This window comes from Phycodurus eques, chromosome 12 (assembly GCF_024500275.1).
Source record: "Phycodurus eques isolate BA_2022a chromosome 12, UOR_Pequ_1.1, whole genome shotgun sequence".
NCBI lineage: Eukaryota > Metazoa > Chordata > Actinopteri > Syngnathiformes > Syngnathidae > Phycodurus > Phycodurus eques.
In genome coordinates this window covers 20327467-20350139 of record NC_084536.1, presented here as the reverse complement: position 1 = coordinate 20350139, position 22673 = coordinate 20327467, and the positions used below count along the sequence as shown (strand labels likewise).

The 22673-nt window shown below is 40.5% G+C and overlaps 1 protein-coding gene across 9 annotated transcripts in view; it reads right to left on the bottom strand.

The window, feature by feature from the left end:
- Window positions 1–18874, bottom strand: part of LOC133410972 (alsin-like) — a 30995-nt gene extending 12121 nt beyond the window's left edge. The window contains exons 1-25 of one of the 9 annotated variants that reach the window (XM_061692688.1): window positions 18690–18874; window positions 18142–18289; window positions 17300–17460; window positions 15813–16037; window positions 15530–15720; window positions 14743–14775; window positions 14482–14655; window positions 14294–14400; window positions 13987–14222; window positions 13826–13898; window positions 13102–13259; window positions 11878–12016; window positions 11649–11745; window positions 11402–11494; window positions 10388–10615; window positions 8141–8312; window positions 6806–7001; window positions 6659–6724; window positions 6089–6239; window positions 4881–5012; window positions 4213–4341; window positions 3251–3274; window positions 2230–2300; window positions 1219–1285; window positions 619–797 (exon numbers count right to left, since the gene is read on the bottom strand). In XM_061692688.1, the coding sequence (XP_061548672.1) occupies window positions 619–797; window positions 1219–1285; window positions 2230–2300; window positions 3251–3274; window positions 4213–4341; window positions 4881–5012; window positions 6089–6239; window positions 6659–6724; window positions 6806–7001; window positions 8141–8312; window positions 10388–10615; window positions 11402–11494; window positions 11649–11745; window positions 11878–12016; window positions 13102–13259; window positions 13826–13898; window positions 13987–14222; window positions 14294–14400; window positions 14482–14655; window positions 14743–14775; window positions 15530–15720; window positions 15813–16037; window positions 17300–17460; window positions 18142–18161 (3122 nt within the window). In that variant the 5' untranslated portion in view covers window positions 18162–18289; window positions 18690–18874. Of the gene's footprint in view, window positions 1–618; window positions 798–1218; window positions 1286–2229; window positions 2301–3250; window positions 3275–4212; window positions 4342–4880; window positions 5013–6088; window positions 6240–6658; window positions 6725–6805; window positions 7002–8140; window positions 8313–10387; window positions 10616–11401; window positions 11495–11648; window positions 11746–11877; window positions 12017–13101; window positions 13260–13825; window positions 13899–13986; window positions 14223–14293; window positions 14656–14742; window positions 14776–15529; window positions 15731–15812; window positions 16038–17299; window positions 17461–18141; window positions 18290–18689 lie in introns of those variants that run through there. The other 8 variants (XM_061692683.1, XM_061692686.1, XM_061692684.1 and 5 more) reach the window with 8 other exon arrangements.
- Between the last annotated feature and the right edge of the window lie 3799 nt (window positions 18875–22673).

The following is a 22673-nucleotide window of genomic DNA, read 5'->3' as shown; positions in this document are numbered from 1 at the left end:
AGATGGGAATCAGTCTTCTTCCAAATGTGGACAAGAATCAGATACGCATCAGATGTGTGCAAAGGCGTGAAAAATTTGAACGTACAAATCGGACATACACATCACTGCGAGCTTGACGTCATGGAAATGATTGGTTATGTATCCACACCTGTGCAAGCTCAAACACAAATAAACCCTTTAAAAACGCTCTCTGTAACGATGCACCAAAGCGAAAGCATACACCATTAAATAGGATCTTAATATGCAACATTACAGAATTGTCCACTATTAAATAAGCGACATAATTTCAGATTTAAATTTACAATCGATGAGGTGTGACCAGTCCAACACAACTCAGCAGTATCAAATGTTTAATATTTGCATGATAATTTCTGTGTTGACGCTTGTGTATTTTTTTTTTTATGTTCCATTTTGGGTATCTGTGCATGTCAGTGTAAACACAGCCATATGGGATGTGTGTCACTTGAACCGTACATGTAAAATAGAGAGTTAAAAAAAAAAAAAAAAAAAAAAAAAATCAATAAATAAATAAAAATTGGTTCAAGGCATGTAATCAAAATTGTGTCACAGCTCAATACGTAAAACGTCCAGATGTAGCAACAGACATGATTCTCTGACCTGCCATGAACTCGTCCAGCCAGCCAGCTCCCAGTATACTGTGCATCCTTGAATCGTCCCTCTCCGGTGAATGTGTAGGAGGCCGTGCGGGACATTGCTGTTATTCCTGGTGATGAACCCTGACCTCCACCACTCAGCACGCGGTCCACCTCTTGATTAAGAAAATGGAGCCACTTGTTCTACATGGTGAGTGCAAAAACAACCCCAAAAAAATAAATAAAAATAACATGTTGAGTGACATAAAGTCACGAGACAAAGGTTTATTTTTAACCTTGCTTGGGAGTGAATGGGCCTTTCTAGGATGAGCCTCAGCTTGAACTGAATACCGGATAGACGTATCCAGCCTGATTTATAAACCTACTAATACGTAATTTATGAAGCTAAAGCATCCCGACATGAACACTGTAATCGTGTGCTAGTTCTCAAGCACCAGGCTGCTCATATTAGTCATATTTGTATGTACGCCACAGTATACAGTATGTGATGTACTGCCAGTTAGTAACAAGGCTCATTTACCAAAGGCTGTATCAACTGTCTTATTTTTCCTATTTTGGGAGACACTCTTGATAACATTAATGAACTTGGGAAACAAATGCATACCTTCTCTTGTGGTGTCGAGGCCACCAGGATGAAGGTCTCTTCTGGACATGACATTTTGATGGCATAGCTGGAGACGCATCAAATGACACATGGCAGAACGCTTCACTCACGTGCTTAAGCAAAATCTATAATACTGTCCTTATTTTAGCTAAAACATACAGTAACAACAACATAGACTTAGTGTTAATTCACTGCGGCGCTTTCTGGTGTGTGTGACTTGGCCACAAAAAATTGACTATAATACAGTCATGCAGGAGAACAAAGAAGAGTTTCACTGACTAAGTAATCTGCAGTAATATTAGCCATTTTTCGCAGCATATAAAGAATATATGCCGGTGAGGACTGTTATATTGCCTGTCATGTGTTGCTCCACGGTTTGTGTTCAAATATCTGCTCTTTAAAAGCATTATAACATGAACATATAGATGCTTTTCCTTAGCCCGTCTATGGAGTTTTCTATTGTATGCTGGCATTAAGCTAGAGGGCTAAAGACAGTTATGTGGTTGTTTTAAATGCACGTGTAATTCTCGGTTTTACGTTTTGTTCGACAGTAAACTTCAATCAGGGGTGGCATTAACAGCTTGAAGCCTCATTTTTGAAGATTTGTTTACTAAGCCAAACTGCTGCTTGTTGTGAAATAAACTCCCACCACACAGCGCTCATGTTTCACAGTCAAAGCAAAAAGAAAAAAAGTCCGAAAGACAGCTCATATCTCAAAAAACTTGTCAAGTCACTTGTTTCTCAAGGCACCGCTGTAGTTTTAACATGAATACGCAGGAGACATGCAGAGGATCTCATGATGTTAGCGGAGAGACTGGTCTTTCATTGGACACCGAGGACGTGCTGATTTAAAATGTGCTTCGTGGACCTATTGTATGTACTTTGAAATTCATTCATGCTGCTCATTAACGGGTGACACCAATGGACTGTCTATAAAGATTTTCATCTACAAAGTAACACCCATGTAACAACAACAAAATTGAAAATACAGTACCGTTGACACAAACTTACCATCCACTGTCGTTTTCAGGAAGCGGTTTTACCCACAAAAGGTTCACAGGGTAGACACGGTGAGTGGAGAACTGGAAAGAGACAGATGGTTTATTTGTCATGACGAATTCACACATTTTCTTTCCTCGTATTTTGGGATTGCGATTGTCTTATCGCTGCAAATGTCAAGTTTTGAAACATTCAAAAAAGATAGGTAGACAAAATATCACGCTAATTTCAAAGTTAAAGGGAGAGGGAGAAATCCACAAGATAAGGGAAAGTGTACGCCAGGAATGAGACAAGTAAACTAGTAAGCTAGTGATGTTTGCCAGCCACAATGCAGCGGAGAGTTTAAGAGCTATACAGGCTTGGTGCTACTGTATCCATAACCTTTTATACAGTCACTTCTAATGCAAAAACAGTCCAGGCTTGTTACCAGGGGGTCATGCACAAAAATCTCAATCCAGGACGTATATGAAATGTTAAATGTGAATTTAGGCTTACACACCGACATGATTTGTTTCATTACAAACCAAATCCGAAATATTCTAATCTTAATATTTTGCATGAATCCAAAAATAACAGCTTTTTTAAATCAGATCCACACATCAGACACGTCATTAAGTACACAATTTAAGATCCAATGCGGGAGTTGTATCACAAAAATGTCTTCCTCCTCACATGTGATTAAATAAAATCTTTCAGCATGATGAATCAGTTTTAAACCACTAAAACCACACACACACACACACACGAATAATACTGCTATTCCAGTGTCAGTTAAATCCGCATATCTTTACTTTTGATGTAACTCTTATTTGGGATTTTATTATTTTGTGCGGGTATACCTAATGTGGAAAACAACACTCAAACACAAAAATGTAGTGTTTCATATATTTTGTTTGTAAACAGTCCATTTAACATTATATACAGTCCTGTTTTGAGACGGGTGACCCACTTCCTGTGTGTGTGAAACGTGTGACCAGCCCACCCATGCTGCTGTAGCACAGAGCTTAATTAACCGCTGTCACATAATACTTACGAGGCTCTTAGGAGGAGTGGCGCGCTGAGGGGTGAAAAGACGGGGGGAAAAAAGAAGGAACGGATACATTGGATTTCATTAACGTGTGACTGAGGCACAATGTGATTTGAAAATTCATATCAAGTAATAATATTAGTACTATACTATGAGTCCAAAGGGCATCACTCAACTATCAAAATTGGTATGTACAGGTGTATCCAAAAAAACAAAACCAAACGAAAAAAAAATCAGGGTAGAAAAGAAATTGAACTACTGAAATAAAGTGAGATTTGACTACATTTCCAATTATGGGGAAAGCAATCAATTGCTTTCTCTCGGTCAATGTTCTGAACTCCTGTTTCGAAAACAGTGCTGTGCTTTTTTTGTCGCCCAAATAAGAGTATGAGTATAATGTAGCTTAGCTGTGTAGTATCTTGCAGTCACTGCTATTAGTGTAACATGATGAAGTAGGACTAACAAGCATCACAAAAGATGATATTCCTTCTGCCTTACAATTATGTCTCATCCAATTACTACCATATTTCATGTAACGCATTGTGTGTTTTGTATTAAATTGAAAGTCTCATATGGATCAATGCGTTGAAGACAATGCATTGTATTATAACATTTGAGTACAGTGGTTCTCAAACTTTTTACAGTAAGGACCACCATCATAGGCCTAAGTGTTCATCAAAAAGTAGACTGAAGTTATTATGTTTATTACATATAGCACCTGGAAGGTAACCAAAAACTGTACCTAAATAAATGTTTGATTCTTTCACTACACACTGTGAAAATCACTGTTCTACAGTAAGTGCATGCTCGGTGCTAACTCCCTTTTATGAATGGTTGGAATGAGGCCCACCTTTGTGAAATTGGAACAGGGCGGGTAAGTTCATTTCAGGATACGTTCCAGTCTGCAGCGTGTTTAGGCTGTCTGCCATAGACTTACTGTCACGTTCTATAACTGTGTGCGTGTATACCTGTATGTGAACCAGCGCGTCGTTGAACAGTATGAACCAGTGGTTGGAAAAGCGGCCAGCGCCCTGCAGAGTCAGGGTTCTGTTGCTGCTTTCACATAACACGCGTCGCTGTGGGAGACGCAGACCCTCCTGAAAGACACAGTCAGGCAAGTGTGTGCATTTACGAGTGGCAATGTGCTCAGCTGCATGTTATTGTTCTAAGCTGTACTTCAGTTTCACCTCACTTTCTCCATGCCTTTGTTCTTCTCGTTAGCATGTGTGCTCATAGCGTTTGTGAATCCTAATGACTCTAAAAAGTCAATACTAATGTTAATTTCACTTCAGGCATGTGACTCCGGTGCACTAAAACTGGTTGACACATGTTGACAGTCATGCCCTTAAGACACTGTGCTAGTGAGGCTTTCACTGACACTTTCACCTTAACACAATTAATCAACCTCTTTGACAATGTCAAACAAAACTGATCATGATTGTCTTTGAAGTCAGACAGTTAACAGTACCTTATTAACTAATTGAGTCTTTGGCTGTCAGTCAAAAAATTGCATCTTCTAAAGGTCACTAGTAAGTAGTAGCACAATTTTAGTTTTTTTTTTTTTCACAGCAAAAAAATGTTTTCTTTCAAAATGAACATTTGTAGCAGGTCACAATAAATGGTAGGTTGCACTCACTGTGTTTTTCCCAGAGTGAGTCTTCCAGAAGATGAAAGTGACTTCAGCCTCCTTCTTCCTCCTCAGCAGTGTTGCAGAAAGGTGTTCGTACTGCACACAGCTCTGATGTAGGTACTGATACTCAGTTGTAAGCTAGGGGACAATAAAGAGGCCCCCCATTCATAACAATAACGCATTTGGTAGCAGCTTAAATGTCGGAATGTGTACCATATAAAATGTGATTCCGATCTTAATCGCGTCATTCTCGATCAGACGGGAAAGAGCATAATTATCTCTTAAGATCATGATTTTATTTCAAGTAGACTTGACTATTGTAATGGTCTTCTGACTGGACTCCCCAAAAAGAGCATTAAAGAGCAGCAGCTCATTCAGAATCCTGCAGCCTGGGTTCTGACCAGAACAAAGAGGTCAGAACATCCATCCATCCATCCATTTTCTGAGCCACTTATCCTCACAAGGGTCACGGGAGTGCTGGAGCCTATCCCAGCTATCATCAGGCAGGAGGCGTGGTACACCCTGAACTGGTTGCCAGCCCATCGCAGGGCGCACATAAACAAACAACCATTCGCACTCACATTCACACCTAGGGGCAATTTAGAGACTGAGGTCAGAACATATTACTCCAATTCTAAAGTCTTTACACTGCCTCCCAGTCAGTTTTAGAATAGATTTTTAAAGTTCTGCTACTGGTCTATAAATCTCTAAATGGCTTAGGTCCTGAATACATGAAAGAAATGCTAATGGGATATAAACCCAGTAGGGCTCTGAGATCGACAAACTCAGGTCAAATAGTGGAGCACAGAGTCCAAAGCAAAAATGGTGAAGAAGAATTTAGCTGTTATGCTGCACACAAATGGAATAAATTGCCAACTGAAGTGATGTCAGCCCCAAGTGTGAATGTTTTTAAAGGGAGATTCAAAACTATGCTTTTTTTCTCATGCTTTTTAAAGCATTTCCACTCTTAAAAGATCTTTCTTGCATTGTATGCTGTTTTAATTGTATTTTTATTGATACTCTGTTTTAAATGTTTATAAGCTATTTTGTATGCTTTTAATCATCTAAAGCACTGAGTAGTTACCTTGTGTATGAAATGCGCTATATAAAAAAATTTGCTTTGCTTATCAAGCACATTGGCTGTAACACACCTTACCATTGATTTACACTTATCTTCTATGTGTAATGGCTGAATGGTAGCGATTCATCCTCACCACGTCGTAGCAGGCTTCCAGTTTGAGCAGGACTCGATTGTACTGCTGAAGCTGCTGCAGAGGCCAATACAACAAGGAACCCGGATCGGCGTCGCCGCTTACCGACAGGTCCAGTTCAAAAAGTTTGGTCTGTTTAGAACCTAAACACTCACTGGAGAAATATGCACACAGAGACATGAAGAATCTATTTGCATGTTTTAAGACACATCTGTCTGCATTGTGGTTAAATCCAATATTGTAATCAAGAGGTGTCAAAGATACAGTACACTATTACACTATTTAATGAGGCTCACTAAAGCAAATAAAGTGTGTTTATTTGCTGTGACTTGCTAAATGGATTTGTTGTTTTCATTTTGGCAGAAAATCTTGCTATTTTCCCTTCTTAAGATGAATTGAACAATAATGTGCTTATACAATACTTAAAATATTTTCTTGCCACTATTTTACATGACTTTTGATTTCAAATTCAACTTGGCATTAAAAAAACACATACGAACAAATCAAGTGCAACCCCAACTGCGTTGTGGCCTATGATGAAAATGAATTCGACGCCCGTGTAAAGAAACTTACAGCGAGAGTTTATGGAGCAACTGAAATCCACCCATGACCTGGAAGTCCCCTACAACAGTGCAATACCTGCATGAAAACAAAGAACATACAAAAGTACACAGTCAAATAAACTCCACAATGTCATTAGTACCTAGAATTCCACCTTACTCAGTATAGGTGTCCAGGAAGTGCTGAATGTGCGTGAGCAGGTGAAGGGAAGCAACATCCCGACGTAGCACGTTGTGCAGGAAATGGGTGAGCGACGTCGAGTGTTGACCAATGAGGATGCTCAGGTGAACAAAACTCTTATAAAGGGAGAGGAAGAGACGAGTGCAGGGATCACCGAGGGACGGACACGCACTCTCTATGGGGAAACATACGCACACACAAGCACATTTTATATATCGTCACTTATCTTTCGTTTGTCGTGGCTTCTTATGATTATTGACGATTATTCCATTGGTTCTTAGAGGAGACTGCATTTTTTTCAGAATTTAAAACCTTTCCCAGGTGTCTTAACTACATGCCAGCATTTGTTGAAACACCAAAAGGATTAATGATTATAGAATACTTTACACACTCTACTTTGTCATGCTAAAATGTGCCATTTTTTAGGTACTCTCTCCTGCAAGAGATCAACTGCATACGCAACATATATACTGTTGGGCCAAATCTGTGCATACAAGTTTCAGGGAAACTTTGCTTACCTTTAGACTTTGACATGATAGCAGAGGCTTTGCACACATGGTGGTTGTACAGTGCATATAAAAAGTCCATAACCCTGTTCAGATAACAGGTAACAAAATCGCCTAAACACCTAGGAAAATGTGTTATGGTTCCATGACACCAAAGGTGAACGTTTTAGTCATAATTCCAAAAGGTATATTAGACGCAAACAGAACCGGGAGGAATTAAGAACAGCTCAAACTAGCGGTCATTGTTAGCACAAAATATGTAGGCTTCTGCTAGAAAGCAAGGGGATAAAAACAAAAATAAGGGTCATGAATTGCCTAGTAGAACATCTCAAATTTATTTGGGGTTCATCACAGGCACTTTAAATTGTGGCAGTCGTGTTTTGACTTCCATTAAATATGAATGACAGGGGTGTGTAGAAAACAGCGTGTTCATCCACCTCAGCTGATCATGTAATGTGCATAGAAACTTGGTGTTGGTGGGGGGGAGGGGGTTATTATGTAAACTGCTGCACTTGCATCTCAGTGGAGCGGAAGTACAGAACGTCTCGCTCACTGACACTTTGTCAGAAATATTTAACTGGCAGTTCAATTGCACTCTTGACGAGTGGGCAGGCAATACAGCGACTCAACTATCGGTGTAGCAGCAATTAAGAAGTACATCTTCCATTATATGCCCTGTTTGAGTGTAAATCAAAACCACCGAGCAGTAGCTGTAGCTTGGCTCAGGTTCGGTCTATATATTTTTTTCCCTTTCCATTTTCCAGTTGAAAATGTGCCATAAGTGGACACCAGACAGACCCTCACTCACCTTTATTGAAGAGGGGCATAAGAAGCAACTTTCTTAGGCTGCTCAACCAGTAGTAAAACCTCCTCTCGATGGAAGCCAGCTCGTGGATGGCCGAGATTACACCGATGATGATGTGGTTCGCCAGCAGCGCACACCTTTGACCACCACTGCACACACTGTTGATGTAACCCATCTACGCACACAGACATATTCCAGTCGTCAAACGCAATTAATAAACTGGAAGGAAATTGGTTACGTTCAGGTGGGGGTAGGGAAATTTGCTTGAATGGTACTTCTCTCATCTGTACCTACAATGAGAAAAATAACATGCATGTTACATGCAGGTCTTGTTCACGAGTGAGGGAAGAATGGAACGGGAGATTGACAGTCCAAAGCAAAAATGGTGAAGCAGAATTTAGCTGTTATGCTGCACACAAATGGAATAAATTGCCAACTGAAGTGATGTCAGCCCCAAGTGTGAATGTTTTTAAAGGGAGATTAAAAATTATGCTTTTTTTCTCATGCTTTTTAAAGCATTTCCACTCTTAAAAGATCTTTCTTGCATTTTTTCTTGCATTTTCTTGCATTGTATGCTGTTTTAATTGTATTTTTATTGATACTCTGTTTTAAGAGTAGTTTAAGACAGGCGGATCGGTGCAGCGATCTGCAGTGATGCGGCCTTTGTATCGGTCCGTTGTGGTAAAGAAGGAGCTAAGCCGAAAGGCGAAGCTCTCAATTTACCGATCTACGTTCCTACCCTCATCTATGGTCACGAGCTGTGGGTCGTGACAGAAAGAACAAGATCCTGGAGACAAGCGGCCGAAATGAGTTTCCTCCGCAAGGTGTCCGGGATGTCCCTTAAAGAGAACCTCAGTTATCCGGGAGGATCTCAGAGTAGAGTCGCTGCTCCTCCACATCGAGAGGAGCCAGATGAGGTGGCTGGGGCATCTGATTCGGATGCTCCCGGACGCCTCCCTGGTGAGGTGTACCGGGCACGTCCCACCGGGAGGAGACCCCGGGGACGACCCAGCACACGCTGGAGAGACTACGTCCTTCGGCTGGCCTGGGAACGCCTCGGGATCCCCCCGGAAGAGCTGGATGAAGTGGCTGGGGAGAGGGAAGTCTGGGCGTCCCTGCTAAAGCTACTGCCCCTGCGACCCGACCCGGATAAGCGGTAGAAAATGGATGGATGGATGGATGTTACATGCATATGTACACATTGGTGCCTTTAGATACGAGTTGATTTCTTACCGTGACCAAGCTCTTAAGTCAAGACAATATCTCAAATCATCTTTTCCCATTAAAACGAAAGTAAACGCCATTTAGCTGTTCCACCCCCCCAAAAAAAACTAATTATTGTAATGTGTATTTTAATGAGAAATAGCACTCCATAATATTGTATTTTTTTTTTTTTTTTAAAACGGAGTCATGACATAATTAAAAAGAACTAAACCATTTTTTCTCACACACATCAATTGAATGGGCATTGTGCTCGTTCTGGTGTGGCCGCCTTCGCCACCTGGTGGCAGTATAAGACAGACAGACAAATATACTGTTCATTAAGACGTCACAACTACTCTAAGCTCATCAGTAAGGCACTCTTATTTTCTTCACAGAGGATAAAGAATACATGACTGAGAACAGTTACATTGTTATTGTCACCCTACAAGTGTTGCTGCACCATTTATGTTCAATCTGTAGCTTAAAGGGTTATAGTACTGAAACACAGATGCTGCTTACCGTTAGCATTAAGCTAGCAGACTGAAAGGCTAAGACGTTTTTGTTTAAATACAAGAGGCATAATTCTCTTTGTTTTATGTTTCGTTTGAACATAAACCTCAACAGGGAGCGGTAATAAACAGCTAAAAGCCAATTTTTTTTGAAGAACTATTCACTATTTGTCTAAGTGCTACTCATTGTGAAGTGAGCTGAATTTACTGTCGCCATGCAACACTCATATCTCAAGCCTGCGATCGCAAGTAGAAAAAAAAAAAAAGAAGAAACAAATAAATAAATAAATTCGTCTGGACAGTGTCTCATATCTGGAAAATACTTGAAAGTCAAGTCACTAGTATCTCACGGCCCCAGTGTAGTTGCTACTAGTCAAGCATTAAAGTACTCTCAAAATGAAGCCCTTTTCCAACAGCAATCCACAATCCATCGTTATTCTCCTCCCACAGGTGACCAAGCAAAGACAGCCAAAAAAACTCCACATCCCTGCCAACAACCACACATACCAGGTCAACACATTTTTACGGGCCCACACACCTCCATGCAAAACGGCATCAACGTGGGTCTGACTGTGTAACTTTCAGCCCTGTTGGGTGACCGCTGGCACGATCTGGCACCCTGGCAGGATGTCTCACTCTGCTTCGACCTCGGCTCCTGCTGCTGCCCGCAGTACAGCAGCAGGGGCTTGTCACATTCTCCGTCAGCCAAGAGGAGGGAGTGGCTCTGGCCCGCCGACACGTCCCACGCCCGAAGACCATCGGAAAGCTACGGAGGCCACCCAGGTACAAAGAGTCAATAAGGACAGAAAAGTGCAGACAACATTTGATATCTTCAATGTTCAATCCATATTTTGTATATTTTATAGTTCTTGATTGTTATTTTTTTGCTGATGCCTTGGACGAGATGCTGTATGTGAATACAATAACTTGTCCTTTAATTCAATGATTCCCAAAGTGTGGTAGAAGTACCACTAGTGGTACGCGGGCTCTCGCTAGAAAGAACCACTGAATTAAATAAAATTAAAATGTACATTTAAAACATTATATACAATCAAATGTATTAGAATGAAGCTTTCAGCTATGCAGCCGCTTATTAGGACTGTTATAAAAATCCAGTACAGTACATTTTTTTCCTTACTTCTCATGTAGAGTAAATTTTTTGAAGTACATTTCAGTTGTATTTAACTTAAATACAACAAATGTGCTTTCGGGACTAAAACCTCAGCCTGTGTATTTTTTTGACAGTATTTTAATGTCGATCATTATGGTTATACTTAGAGAGCTACATATTTTTTGAGGTAATACTTGTTGTAGGAAGTTTGAGAACCACTGCTCTGATTAATTTAGTAAATAAACTGCAGCAACGCTATTAGTGGAAAGTTAAAATAGTAACTATTTATGATTTAAATTTTATAAAGAAGGCAGACAAACTGAACACTGATTAATGCAATAAAACATATAGCAATATAAAAACATGCAAAAACAAGCATAGAACAGCACTTAAATATTATTTCAAGCATGGTTTATCAATTTAAATAAATAACATTTATACCTTAGCCTGCTGTGGGACAGTAACAGGACTGTTGACATGACCGAGTTGTCCACACATGTTGCTGCCCCATGAGTAGACCTGCATAAAAGAGGGCTTTGTCTCTAACGTTATCCAGTATTTTGAAGAATTTTCGATTTTTTTTTCATTTTTATGTGAGGGAGGGGGGAAAAGCAGAAGTTGTGACAGCTAAGGTTAAGGTTTGGGGTTACGGGAATGCATTAGTTAAGGCACCAAGTGTGACAGTTACCTGGCACTGAGCGGTGAGAGCCAGTGAATGGTGTGATCCTGCGGCGACTTTGATCACTTCCTCGCCTGTCAAACACTTAACACAAAGAGGCTGGAGTCTGACACACACACACACACACACACACACACACACACACACACACAGAATGTTAAATGAATCAGTCTCTATTTTTGAAAAGGAAAGGTGTTGGATACAGCTCTGAAGTGGATTCCTGTGCAACTACTCAGACCTGGCCAGTTGATCGCCATGGCCCAGTTGCCCTTCGGAGCCTCTGCCCCAGCTCCATACCTCCGTCTTCAAGGACAGAAGCCCATCCTCTGAAACAGAGGATGGCTTGCTACTAAAATGTTGCTGTCGCCTTGGTGTTGCTAGGGAGGGGTGGAATGAAAAGAAAATAATGAGCCAATGGAGAACAGAAGCCACTATGGGTAAAACGATTGATAAAAAACAAAAAAAACTTGAATAATTTTATAACAAAAAAAGTCAAAGCTTCACAGTGATAATTTTTCCACAGGAAACGTTACGGCAGACTCAAGCACCACTCCGTCTAGAAATAAGTGTGCGTGACGGTCGCAAGCCAGGAGGAAAGAGTATGTATAAAGACAAGAGAAGGTCCGAAGTTTGGGATCATTTCACTCTTAAAAAAAAAATAAGACAAAGTGCAATGTAAAGCAGAACAAAGTAACCTACCACAACAGCATGTCTACAATTACTAACACAAGTTATTGACGTTATACAGACTACCACCGCTAGTAAATGAAGGATATACACAGTCGCACTCGCGTTATTTAACAAACAATAACAAAATAAACATGTAATACGTTCATTCATACATTCACATCATTCGACGGCCACAACTGACTCAACAATACACGGACTGGCTAACAGTCAGCCGCTAACCTGAGCTCATAAAAGCCAACTCTACACTCTCATTCGCCGACTCCCACATCACTCACCAGGCCCCAACTTTTCAAGTCAAAAACACACTCAAAGTCACATATGGTGTGGAACGCAAGGATGGTGCCAACAATAATATCTTCACCTCACACGCACATTGTTATTTTGTAAGGCAAAATCGTTTTGAATCTGATTACTCAATTAATCAATGGGATAATAAGTAAAATAATTGATTATTTGACATAATCTACAAAGAGTGTACTAGGTCCCCCACTCCCTCCCCCCACTGCAGATGTTTGAACTCCTCACCTTCGTGTCTAAGCTAAGTCACACCACCCTACAGGGGCTACTGACAGGTCAATTTGTGGCCAAAGGCCTGAGAGGACACTGCTTCTCTACAACAGCTGATTCTTTAAACTGCTGCAAAAGGTCCTTAAACCTATTAGGGCCCATATCTGAAACATTTTTACATTGCTACTAGTGATACTCAGTGCTCCGTGGTTATTTTAGTAGAATCTTTTTAATCTTGTCGCAGGTTGTTCTTACTATTACCTACCATGGGTGGGTGTTCCAGGTAGGGAGCATCTCCTGGTTCCAGTTTTCCCCTTCTGGTTAATGTCTTTAAGACTAGAGCTCTTGTGCTCCAGTATTATTTTTTTCTTCCACGGAGAACCTTCTTCCAAGCCCACTAGAGATGAGGACCGGACCACGTCACTGTTGGAATAGGAGAGAAGATTAAGAATCAAGTGCAATACACGGTGTCCTAGGCAAACGAAATTGAAGAGGCTTTATGTTGAAACATAAAAACAACAACATGTTCTAAGGATAGAGATTTTATAACAGATTTCACAAAGCTTAACAAAAGCTCAATATCCACAAAAGTTTAATATCCAGTCAGTAGTCCAGCTCATGTTTTGTGCTCACATTTTTCTCACACAGCTGGCTCTGCTTCCACATTTAGAAGCAAGCAGCCGGCCGCAGCACACCCTCACCGGCGAGAGTCAGCATATTTTAGAAAAAAGGAAAATCGGACTTGTGACATTATTCTTGATCCTTCGGGCATTTTGACAAAAGCATGTCACAGAAATGTTAAGAAACTTTTAAATTGTGAAAAAAAGCATAATGTCTCCTTTATACTTAGTTTTTTTACAAATCATTAAAATTTGAGATAAATTCTGTGAGACTTGGCTGTGTTATTGGATTATAATATAGTTTGGATTTTTTGTTTTTAGGACAACCTGTACTTTAGGCAAAGGTCAATGTTTTTGTTCACACCTTACCTAAATGTCAAGTCATTTTCACATCTGGTGTGTAACAGTTCATTAGAAGGAGTTGAAGAAACATAGCTGTCATCTAGACAAAGAAGGCAAGAAGGAAAGTTAGCAAACCAGAGAGAACGAACAACAAAAAGATCACTCATACAATATTAATATCCACCAACCTGAGGTTTGACTGCTCAGTGTGTCTGCGTCTCCCAGCCTTCTGCTATGTTGCATCTCTAATGAGTGACCACAGAGTTTCTGGAGGAGGTTGTGAAGCTCCAGCTCATTAGGCAAAGCGGGTTTCTTTTTATCTGTCAAGGCTGGCAGCGGGTATGATGTAGTACAGCTGTCCGTCTGGGTTAGAGGGTCAGCGTGTTCATCAGGCTCAATTTCGGTACCGGCCAGAAGAACATTCCTAAAGCACAGAAAAATGTGAAAATTAAGTGGTAGAAAGAAACAGAACTGCAAATGTTTGTAATACTTCACTCTTTATTGTCAGATATGCTGTAGGAGTATGGACAAAGATGAGCTTGCGATTCATGGCTAATGCCAGCTGGCCAGAGCCTTTGTCTGGAACGTCTTCTGGCTGAAGCCTGAGAATTGAAACCACAGAAGGGGCTTAAAACGTCCTCCGTGAGTCCCATTTTTGGATAAAGTATTTGATGAGTTTCAACCTCTGCCGTCATGCTTTCCGTTAGCTCCACTCCAAGTGGACAGTAGTGCGCATCATCAGAAGCAAAAGGCTCGTCCCTCTGTGATCCCCGCCTCTCTTGCGGTTTTGGAGTATTGGGATTTTCTGGATGTAGACAACGGACCAGAGCAAGGCTGTGGTAGGCCCCACAAGCCACCTGATGGAAATGAAAACCATAATACTAGAACTCAAGAACATTAGTTTTTAATATTAGGATGAAGACATCGGGGGAAAATGACTGTACCTGAATCACATGCCTGCCAGCCAAGTGTTCCACCTAGACCAAAAACATAAAATATTTTCATCAATGATGTCATCATTAATCATAGACAATACCATGGCAGCATTTGTGGCGAGCACATCTGCTTCACAGTGAGAGTTTCTGGATTAGAATCTCCGCTCAGGCCTTCTTGTATGGCGTTTGCTTGTTCTCCCCGTGCTTACACAGGTTCTCTCCAGGTACGGTGGCGCCTTAAGATACGAGGGACCTGATTTGCGAGGTTTTTTTTTTTAGATACGAGCCGTCGTTCGGCTGATATTTTGCTTGGTGCGCAAACTTGAGATACGGGCAGTGTCAAATGAGGCTTCAACCTGTTTAGTGCCACTCTCAGTTTATGTTAATTATCATGCATAACATAAAACAAAGATAATTACACATTATACATTTGAAAAAACCACATAGCTTAGCCTTTTGTTCACTAGCTTAAAGCTAATGCTAATATCCGCAATGATTAGCATCTATGTGGCGGTGTTATAACTCTTTAGGCAACGGATATTTGAACACAAACTGTGCAGCAACACATGTAGACAAACAAGTAACAATACTCAATAATATACTGTATTCTTTATCTTCTGCGAACAACAACAGCTGGGATAGGCTCCAGCTCACCCTAATGAGGACCAGTGCTATGAAAAATGGATGGATGGATGCAATAACGTTAACAATACTTACATAACATTGTATCAATGTGAGTATAAAAAAAAAAAAAAAAAAAAAAAGATAGTAATTGAAAATAGATTAAACATGACACCTTTTGCGGTTTCCACACGGGGAAGTTGCTTGTGACGAGGCCGAGCTGGCATCCACTGCCCCAGGCCCACAGCTCATTCTGGGCTGACAAAGCCAGACTGTGCTCCCGTCCGCAGGAAAGATCCACAATCCGAACCATCGAGGGAGGAACCACCTCGTTGTCCACCACAGCCAGCGGGTATGGGTCTGCAACTAACACAAACTGTGCGTCGAACACAGAGCCTCCAAAATGTGTTTTTTGTACGTTTTCAGGGAAATGTGGGGAAACAATATTGATGACTTACCAGTCACGTTTGAGTCCGTGTCCCCCTCGGTTGGCCCACACTGTCCTGCAGTGTTCTCCCCCCACATGTACATGCCACCCTGCTCGCTCAAGGCTCCGCAATGAAAACCACCGCAAGCCACGTGCACCACGGTCGTCCCTCGCAAGGAGACCTCCAACAATGGAGCTGATGGCGGAACACTGAGGCCCCTCCACAGCAGCTCTCCAAAAGAATACACGTGACCACCTGGAGGGAAGAAAAAAAAACAACAAAAAACAAGTGATGAGTTTACCTAAACATTTTCTGAGATGAAACTAGAGTTGGAACAATTAATCTAATCAATTATCAAATTAATCGACCACTAATTTGATAATCCATTCATTGTTTAGAGACTTGCTTAACTTTCAACAGGAAATATTCTCAGAAAGTAGAATCATCATCTCGGCGTTTAATCAAAATAAGACTTTTGCAAACGTCTGATTTTAATTTGGAAAAGAATGATCAATATTTTCTTACACGTTACAGACCAAACCAGTAACTGAATCATAATCAGTTTGTACATTTTCTGCACTATCAATTTGAAATAATGTCCTGTTTTTGAAGAAACTGATGGATTTTTTTTTAATCCGATTCATGGATAAATAAAAAAGAAAATTGACAGATTAAATCGATTAATATAATAATTGTTAGTTGCAGCCCTTCAAGGGACATTGACTTGTAATCCAGAGAATTGTGTCCACAGTCAACATGTCAGTTCACCACAGCAGCTTAGTTGTGTAAATGATATGTTGTTATGAAGCAATATACTGTATGTATGTACAGTTTGGTTACTTACATGAAATCACAAAAAAAAAAACACTATAGATAGTGTAAAGCAATATATAACAAAAGCACCATTACTATGAAACAATGCTACTCTGTTACATTTATAGAAATATCCTCGAAAATCACATTGTAGAAAACCCATTACAGCAAAGAGCACCAAGACTATGTAGCAAGGCTACACTGATGTTACATTCATAGAAATTAGTTACTAAATATCACATTTACAGTCCAAAAAAGTTATTAAAAAAAAGAAGAAAAAGTCAACAACTTTCAGCAAATGGCTAGCCTATATGCAGGATATGAATATGATGAAAATAATCTATTTGAGTAGTTCAATTCAAAAAGTGATTCATATATTGACACAAAATGTGAAATATTCATGATTTTAATCTTTAAGATTTTGGGGATAATAGTTTACACCTTTAGAAGACCCAAAAGTAGTTTCAATACTAGAAAAAATAACAATTAGGTAGGAACTGGTATTCTGAAGTGTTTTCATACGTGTTTAATGAATTTGTATAATCCATGAGCTTCACTTTTTTAAGTGAACTACTGAAATAAATAATATTCTTATGTATACAGATGCTCCTGTATGTACTGCGGGTTGGCTCCATGTTTTTCCACGATATTCGAAAGATTAAACTTCATACACGTTACGAGTTTATTTAAACATAATCTCTTACCCTGTGCCAGCAGGAGTCCATGATGTTCTCCCAGGGCCACCTGCAGGACACACTGGGACAGAAGCACTCTTTCTGGGCTAAGCGGCTCACTCGGTCCCCCCGACTGCCAAATGTGGAGCAGTCCTCGCTTTGGAAGTGTGCTGGCCGCCTCTTCTGCAAAGCTACAAATGTAATTAGTGTTACTATGTTTTGCCTGACTAACCGCTGTAGCCTTGACACCAAAAGCAAGCCCTTGTTGTTACACGTCAGTCGGGCTGAACTAGACAACACCTGCAAATGACTCACTGAGCAACAAAAATCAGAAAACACAATTCACAACAGAAATGGAGGATTCCCAACCTCGGCATACATCAGTTCAAAGGATTCATTCTGGGCATGAGTTTGTTTTTTTCTTTGGCTTTTATTTCACACCAAAAGAGTCAAGTACTGTTTAGAGAAGATGACCACAAGCACCATATGTTATGTAAGAACATGGTACCACTTTTAACTAAAAACTGCTCAAAACGGTTAGTTTTAGCTGCTTGTTTACACGACAGCGTCATTTGGAGAGCAAAATGCAAACATCTGAAAACACCATCATTATCTTTCCTGTGTAAATACAGAAAGAATGCACATGTGTAAATGTGACTCATGAATCAATCAGAGTACCCGGAGAAAACTCACACAAGCACGGGGACAACACGCAAACTCCGCTCATCCGTGAATCGAACCTGGAGCCTCTCAAATGTGAGGCAGGTGTGCTAAACACTACGACACCATGCTGGATTGTAGAAAGGTAAATGGAATGGAAACAAAGCATCCTTGCAAATTCATCATCTTGAACGGCATGGGTGTGTTTGTACCTGGGCTCTTTGTTCTCCATAACTTGAGCATCAATCCTTTCCAAAGGACAGGGACGAAATGTTTTGCGCAGTGTCTGTGGATTTCAGTGGAAATCTTCTGTCATGTCTTGACAGCATCATGGCCACTTACTGTGTGGCTTTTGGATGCCTATAGGAATAACACATTCCGTCACTTCATACAGAACAGCATTTAAATGAGCATAATTCACCACATGGTCAAATAACATGCGTGATAACGTGGGGTTATTGTTAAGACAGATACTTCCATTACTGACATGTTGGGAATATCACCAACATGCGTCAAGTTGCTGCATGTTGGTGCAAATACTGTACATTGTTCCCCTTTGCCACGCAGAACGCCAAGAATCAAATCACTCTCAAAACTATTTGCTTAAATGCACACGGAAGTCCACCAAAGTAGGCCAACCGGTCTACTTTACATGTTCCTTTGTATACAGACAATGCCTAAATTGCTGTACTGTTATAACCAACACAATCGGCTAGCTGAATTCTATAAACGCTAAGCTAATTCTTTGGTGGAAACTTACCAACTGTTAAAAGTGAATTGGGTACGAAGTAGCATCGGTTTGTAAGGAAAACACAACGAACTAGTTACGCGTGTGGCTGTTAAAGCCGGCGAGGAGAACAAATTGTCCAAATGTCAATCAGTGCAGCGCAGTCGAAGCAGAAGTTGTGACAGCTGAGCTCAGCAATGCTGTTGTGGAGAGCAACAGGCGACGACGGCGGCCCGCTACGATCAAACTTTACCGAGGCGCGGATTTTGACTCCACTCAGTACTCGCCTCGACGTTAGATCAGTGGTGGGCGAGTTTTTGTACTCGAGGACCACATAAGATTTTTTCTTTATTTTTTTTAATGGACAGATAGACAATTTATATTAAGTAAAACAAAAAAGAAGAAGTTGAAATATGTCGTTAACCCTCTGATGCATGAATTATGGAAGCCTTGGTCAATATTTTTTTTCTGGTGTTTGTGCATGAAAAAAATGTCTAACTTTTTTTTTTTTTTTTTTTTTAAATATGATATTTTCCATAAAGGTACAGACATGCCCAATCCAGTGGACTAAAGGACCGCTATACACCAGATGGTTAAAATAGTTTTTAATGATAGAATAATAATTATGTTTTGCCTTACTTCATCAATTGAAAAAAAAATGCCATTGTTAATGTATTTTGTTAATTTTATTATTTAGACTCAGTTAAGTAATAATTTATTCTATGACATCAGTGAATTTAAAAGAATAAATACATTTTAATACAAAGAAATATGGTTAAATAAATGCTGAATGACAAGCACGTTGTAGTGGACTTAATTTTGCCTCAAATGCATCAAATTCAGCGCCACAGGGGACATCTGGTTAGCACATCTGCCTCACACTGAGGACCTGGGTTCAAATCCAGTCTCGCCTGTGTGGAGTTTGTGAACTGTCAAAGAGTTGTTGGCACCATTAGGAAGGGGAAGGTCACTCAGACCCGACAGTCTGGGAGAGCAGGTTTTCATCCACTCCCTCATCTCAGGTGTTGCTCTTTCCGTTTGCTTGTTGTCTCATCCTTTGTGTTTGTTTTTATTATCAGGAAGACACAGACGCCATGTAGGGTTGATGCTTCATTGTTTACTGTCTGCATATGTGGTTCTCTCAAACACAATTGCTCTAAGTCAAATGACGAAATTCTCTTTACTGCTCTTTAAAATGGCTTTTAATTCATTCAAGCAGTAACAAGTGCGTGAGAAAATAGTCCAACAGTTTAAGGACAATGTTCCTCAACGTACAATTGCAAGGAATTTAGGAATTTCATCATCTACGGTCCATAATATCATCAAAAGCTTCAGATAATCTGGAGAAATCACTGCATGTAAGCGGCGAGGCCGAAAACCAACATTGAATGCCCGTGACCTTCGATACCTCAGGCGGCACTGCATCAAAAAAAAACGACATCAATGTGTAAAGGATATCACCACATGGGATCAGGAACACTTCAGAAAAACATTTTAATACTGTTTTTAAACACATTGTAACATGCAGTACTTGAACACACACACCAAAAATTGCAAGCCATAACTGTATAGAAAATGCTGTACATACATACTGTGTGGAGGTGCATGTGTGGAGGTGCATGTGCCTTGAAGGGGCGGGGCTTGGTGGAGTGGCCTGAGACGTCGGCGCGTCTGTGTGTGAGTGTCTGGGCGTGAATTGTGGCCGACAGCAGCTTCCGTGTGAGCGTGGTCAAAGTGTTTTGCTGTTCTCCTGGCGTTCAATAAACAGCTGGAAAGTGCATCGCACTACATAAAACAAGTATACTGTAAAAACCCAATCGCTAAAGAAAAAGGCAGTATAATGGGAGTGCGAACGATAAACTGCTTTATAGCACAGTTTTGTGTAAATGACACTTTGCATTTTTGAGCCTCCCATTCAGCCACTTTTGCAGACACTTATGACCTGAATGCTCACATTCACATCAATGGGCAGTTTGGAGGCTTTACTGAACTTGAACTTTTTGGAGAAAACACATTTGGCAGACATGCTAACCACTAGTCCACAACTGTACGATCTAATGAGATCCAATACAAAGATCTGTATCACAAATTCTCACCCTACTAAAATAATGATGCTCGATTGTGAGAGGTATTAATGTAACAATATATTTATGATTGGTATTGAAGTTTGCACTGTATCAACTTCATATGAACATCTCATGTAAATAAGGCAACTAAAATGTTGCAAACATTCCTGTAACCATAACCACAATAATAAACATACTGAAACATCAGACAAGAGCTAAAACATTGGTTTGCTTCTCAAGAAAGCCAAATATTACAGAGTGTCAAGAAACATTAGACCAAAAGTTAACAGCAGCAGCAGCCATGATCCAGGAATTATGATCAGATGCAAGAAGTGAAATATACTGGACTCTCTCTTCCTTGGATTTGCTTTTTTCCCTTCTGATCATTTTTTTTTTTTTTTTTTTTTTAAACAGCACACAAGTCAAAGCCAAAACCCGCAGCATACCTTTGTATACAAAACCCAATGAGTGTAAACGAACCCGTTATAGTCCCTACTGTACTCTGAGCTGTGGCATGCGGGTGGAAATTGATCTGCGCAGCAAAGCTCAAAACAAGCTTCAGCTTGATTTGAACACCACCGAATAGGATCCTTCTATTAACATTAACGCTTAACGTTGGCTTTAACTTTAACAAAGACTGCATTGTGGAACTTGTGTCACTACAGTGACCTTTGTTTTACTTAACCTCATATCCTCTCTGCTTTTTATATACTGTAAAGAGACAAGCCACTGCATTATGACCATTTGCACAATATAGTTGTATCGAATTACTATAATTCTGTCATTACAGAGATAATAATGCTCAGTTTGAACTGACAGAGAGGTATCAATATAAAAATAGGAATGAACAAATGAACATTAGGAATAAAGAAAAGACTGAAGGTTAAATACTGTACAATGAAAGTACCCCGCCCCCCCAAGTAGTGACTTCGGCAGCCAGTGTGTGTTCATCAAAACCCTCCTAAAGTCAAAGTGCGGCTGGAAATAAAGCAAGGTTTACAAGACACTGTGTGTGTGCGCGTGCGTGTGCATGTGTGTAGAGGGGAAAAAACATGCTGACATGAAGCCAGCCCACAGAACACAGCGGATCTAAGACTGTGGTTTGATCAACCATAATAGCGTGAGGAGAAGGCAAAACCAAAACACACTCCAGATGTGCGCTTTATATAGTATGTATTATGTCCTTATGTAGAACTGCATGCCCTTAATTTGGTCTATGTCTCTCATTCAGAGCAGACCAAAGTCAACCTGAAGTAAACCATATCTGAATAATACTCCGACGGTATAATGCACACTAACGGATGCTCATCTTAGCTTTTAATGAGGAGAATCTCAAATCAGGTAGAGATAATGTTAACATCGGCCGCATGGTGCACTATTGGTTAGCACGCTGGCTTCACAGTCAACAGGTTCTGGGTTCGACTCTCATCTCAGCCTATCCAGTGTGGAGTTTGCATGTTCTCCCAGTGCTTTCGTGGGGTTTCTTCGATTAATTGAATGCTCTACATTGTTCATATGTGTGAATATGAGCATAAATGACTGTTTGACTTGATGCGCCTTGTGATTGGCTGGGGATACATCTCATCCAAAGTCTGCTCGGATAGGCCCTAATGGGGACAATCATGATAGAAAATGGACGGATGTGAACATACTGAATATTTAAATGTGATAAAGGAATGGGGTTGCTGATGAATGATGACTACTCTGCTTGTGCAATATATATGGAGGAATGGTCGCCAACTGGTTAGCACATCTGCCTCACAGTTCTGAGGTCGTGGGTTCAAATCCGGCCTCTCCTGTGCATGTTCTCCCCGTGCCTGCATGGGTTTTCTCCGTGGACTCCCGTTTCCTCCCACATGCCAAAAACAAGGCATGTTGATTGAAGACTAAATTGCCCGTAGCTGTGAATGTAAGTGTGAATGGTTGGCGACCAGTTCAGGGTGTACCACGC